Source organism: Sinocyclocheilus rhinocerous, unplaced genomic scaffold (genome assembly GCF_001515625.1).
Source record: "Sinocyclocheilus rhinocerous isolate Xijiao unplaced genomic scaffold, SAMN03320098_v1.1 scaffold317, whole genome shotgun sequence".
Lineage (NCBI taxonomy): Eukaryota > Metazoa > Chordata > Actinopteri > Cypriniformes > Cyprinidae > Sinocyclocheilus > Sinocyclocheilus rhinocerous.
Window position 1 is genome coordinate 111012 of NW_015633534.1, and position 3163 is coordinate 114174.

Consider the following 3163-nt stretch of genomic DNA (forward strand, 5'->3'; position numbering starts at 1 on the left):
TATATCCATAGGCTCATGACAGACCCCCCACTAGGCATGGGATAAAATGGCTTAATCAAATTTGTCCAGGGGGGAAAATGGCCCCACCTTTTCTGAATAAATGTTTGGGCCCGGACTAGTTGTCTTGTGTGCCCTCGACCCCCCGCCACACCCTGCTGCCCTGCTCCTCAGACCTTTGACCCAGCAGTGAAAAGTTAGTTGGGATGTTGGTGAACTCTCTCAGGGTTGGCTGTGCTGAAGGCGCTGGGAAAGTGCCCTCCAAGAGCCAGGGGTTGGAGGGGTAGGCGTGGGTACCACGAAACGACACTCCCTTTGACCCAAGTCTCCAGACCAGGTCTGAACACAGCGCTAATTTAATTGTTTCAGGCAATGCTACTGGCCAATGATAGCAGGGCCACTTGAAAGCCTCTGAAATCAGTTTAGCTTTATGTCAGCCGTATTCCGTTTACTCTCTCAGCGCCTTTATCTCTTTGTTCTTGGTAGGCTGTTTTCTTTTCTGATTACGCCCTCCAAGGTTTTGCTCTTCAGCAGCATCTCCTCATTGAGCTTCTCGCTTTCACTGGCTCTCTCTGTGAGGAGCGTCTCAGCATTCATAAAGACAAGAACTCAATAGTGTGGATGGCCACTGATCAATTTTACATGCCTATGTAGATAAACAATCAGTAAAAAACAGAATCAATATGGAGTTTAAGTGCTTTGGTTGAGTTAAACCACAGCAGCATCTTTTATTTTACAAACCTGTGAAACATTTGTTAAAGTTTTATGTCATAGCATCTGTAGGTTGTCCAAAAGTTTTGATATCTATCTATCTATCTATCTATCCATCTATCATTTTAGCGTCGCATAATATGGAAAAATAGCTCTTCTAATGTCAAACCAATGGAGACACGTCATATTAAAATGCCAGCTGGTTCATTTGTAAAACAAGCTCAACAAGTCCCTCTTGTGGTTGATCACTGTAGGCAAACGTTTAATATAGGAAGCAGCTAGAACTTTGATTGTTTTGTAAAATATGAACGCTTTCCATCCAAGCAGTTACACACTTTGTTTGAAGTGTAGCCTATTTGTTTGTTAATATACGATATATGATTTATGTTGACACACTAATGTGGTTTCAGTTGATTTCATTTTATCAAACTGATATTTCTTAATTTTGTGTACATGGAAAAAAAAAACGTTAAGGAATTAGGAATGTAGTCTGGGAATTCGGACTAAACATGACAAACATTTCACCGTGAAGGCTCATCTATCTCTATTAATGTTACTGATTTGGTTTGACAGGAAAAAAATAGCTAAAATGGCAGAGGTTCGGGACTCTTTCTTTGGTTGCCACAAAAACAAGGAAAAAGAAAGTTAACTGCTGTTCAGTATGACGAAAACCCCCAAATGAACGTCAGCATACTGCCCTGAAACATTTTGGCTAGTGAAACAATGTATCGAAACATTAACGCAACATTTAACATTCGAAAATGTAACAGATAGGCTTTAGAAAAAACCGTCGTGTTCCGATGAAACATTCTAAATCCTAGTCAATGTAAACGTTACAGCGAACAAAAAATGTAACAGTTCGAAGATCAAATTCTCACACGGAAGTTGTAACTCAAACCCAGCAAACAGAACACGTTGGCTCCTCCGGGGGGAACGGAGATTTTGAGGGGGAGTGTGAAGTTTAGGGAAGAGCCCTCTTTCCTTCAGCTGCTGACGCGGATGGGACTGTTTGTGCAACGACGCCGAGGACCACCGAAATCCAACCATGTTATCTTGGATCATAAGTGTTTGGACCATTCTTGTGGTAGCACAATGTTACTTTTCAGAGGAAAATTATACCGAAGAGTCAAAGATGCATCCGCCCACGGTCGTTCTAGCTATAATCGCACGGAACGCCGCTCATTCTTTACCCTACTACCTCGGAGCTCTCGAGAGATTAAACTATCCCAAAGAGCGCATCTCTATCTGGTAGGCAACTTCCTTCTCTCTGCCGTTTAAGCTTCCTGATGATCTTTCTTATTATTTGTAGATGTCAAAAGGTCAATCTTATTTGCATTCAATCGCCTCCTCCCCTTGACTTTTTCAGACTTTCCCCCAAAAGCTAACTAACCCTTCCCCCAACTAATAACGTTCGGGATGTATGTTTTTTTTTTAATGCACTTAAATGCATTTATTTTTATTTCTACAGCATACTATTGAGAAAATAAACCGGGTAAAAAGAATGTAGTGCATAATTAAGTATTTTTAAATAATGTTTTTTTTTTCTGATTAAAATGGACATGATGAGTCTAATGCTACATTGCAAACAGGAAAATTATTTATGACATGTTCGTTCTTGTAGTTAATTTGTATTACTCAGTATTTAGGTCCCTGACAAATAAGAGCATCCAAGTAAAAAAAAAAAAGAAAATTCTTTTAATTTTTACTTAAAATGTCATGTGGTGTAACTATCAAGAAATGCCATATTTTACTTATACCTTGAATAAATCAGCGCACACATCATAATCATTATTTTTCCAAAAAGTTTTTAGATATTTTTTTAGACATACAATGTTTGTTTTCTTTTACAAACGTGAATTATAAATATCATTACATTTTTTAGGAGTTGCACCACTTGACATTTTATGACCTGGACTTAATTTGCCTTGTCATAAAAAGGTCACTGTAATGAGGGTCTTCACAGGTCCACTCTATGATATCACTTCCTGTTGTTTTTTCCTGTATGTTTATGAATGGTGGTTGCACCACATGACTTTGTAGAAAAGATATAAATGCATGTAAATGCTCACATACTTACTTGCATCTATACTTATGTGCACTAATTCCTGTCTCTCTGTTTATTGTTTCCTTTAGGGCAGCGACAGACCACAACATTGACAATACAACAGCAATCCTGCAAGAATGGCTCACTGTCATGCAAACACAATATCACTATATTGAGTGGAGACCTTTAGATGAACCCACGTGAGATGATCATCACACAGCATGAACATATGGCAGATACTTTGTCCTGTTAAAACTGCACTGTTAAAATGTATTAATTTTTTTAAGTTTTTGAAATTTAGGTGCTAACACTGAAGCTTGAATTGGTTTGCTTTATCTGCACAGGTCCTATGTAGGTGAGTCGGGGCCCAAGCACTGGACTAACGGCCGCTATGAGTATGTTATGAAACTC

General features: G+C 39.0%; 1 protein-coding gene across 1 annotated transcript in view; it reads left to right on the forward strand.

The window, feature by feature from the left end:
* Positions 1-1644: 1644 nt before the first annotated feature.
* LOC107744239 (probable inactive glycosyltransferase 25 family member 3) overlaps positions 1645-3163 on the forward strand; it is a 17188-nt gene continuing 15669 nt past the window's right edge. Inside the window, exons 1-2 of the mRNA XM_016557768.1 lie at positions 1645-1956; positions 2842-2952. Of these exons, the coding sequence (XP_016413254.1) occupies positions 1754-1956; positions 2842-2952 (314 nt within the window). The 5' untranslated portion in view covers positions 1645-1753. The remainder of the gene's footprint in view (positions 1957-2841; positions 2953-3163) is intronic.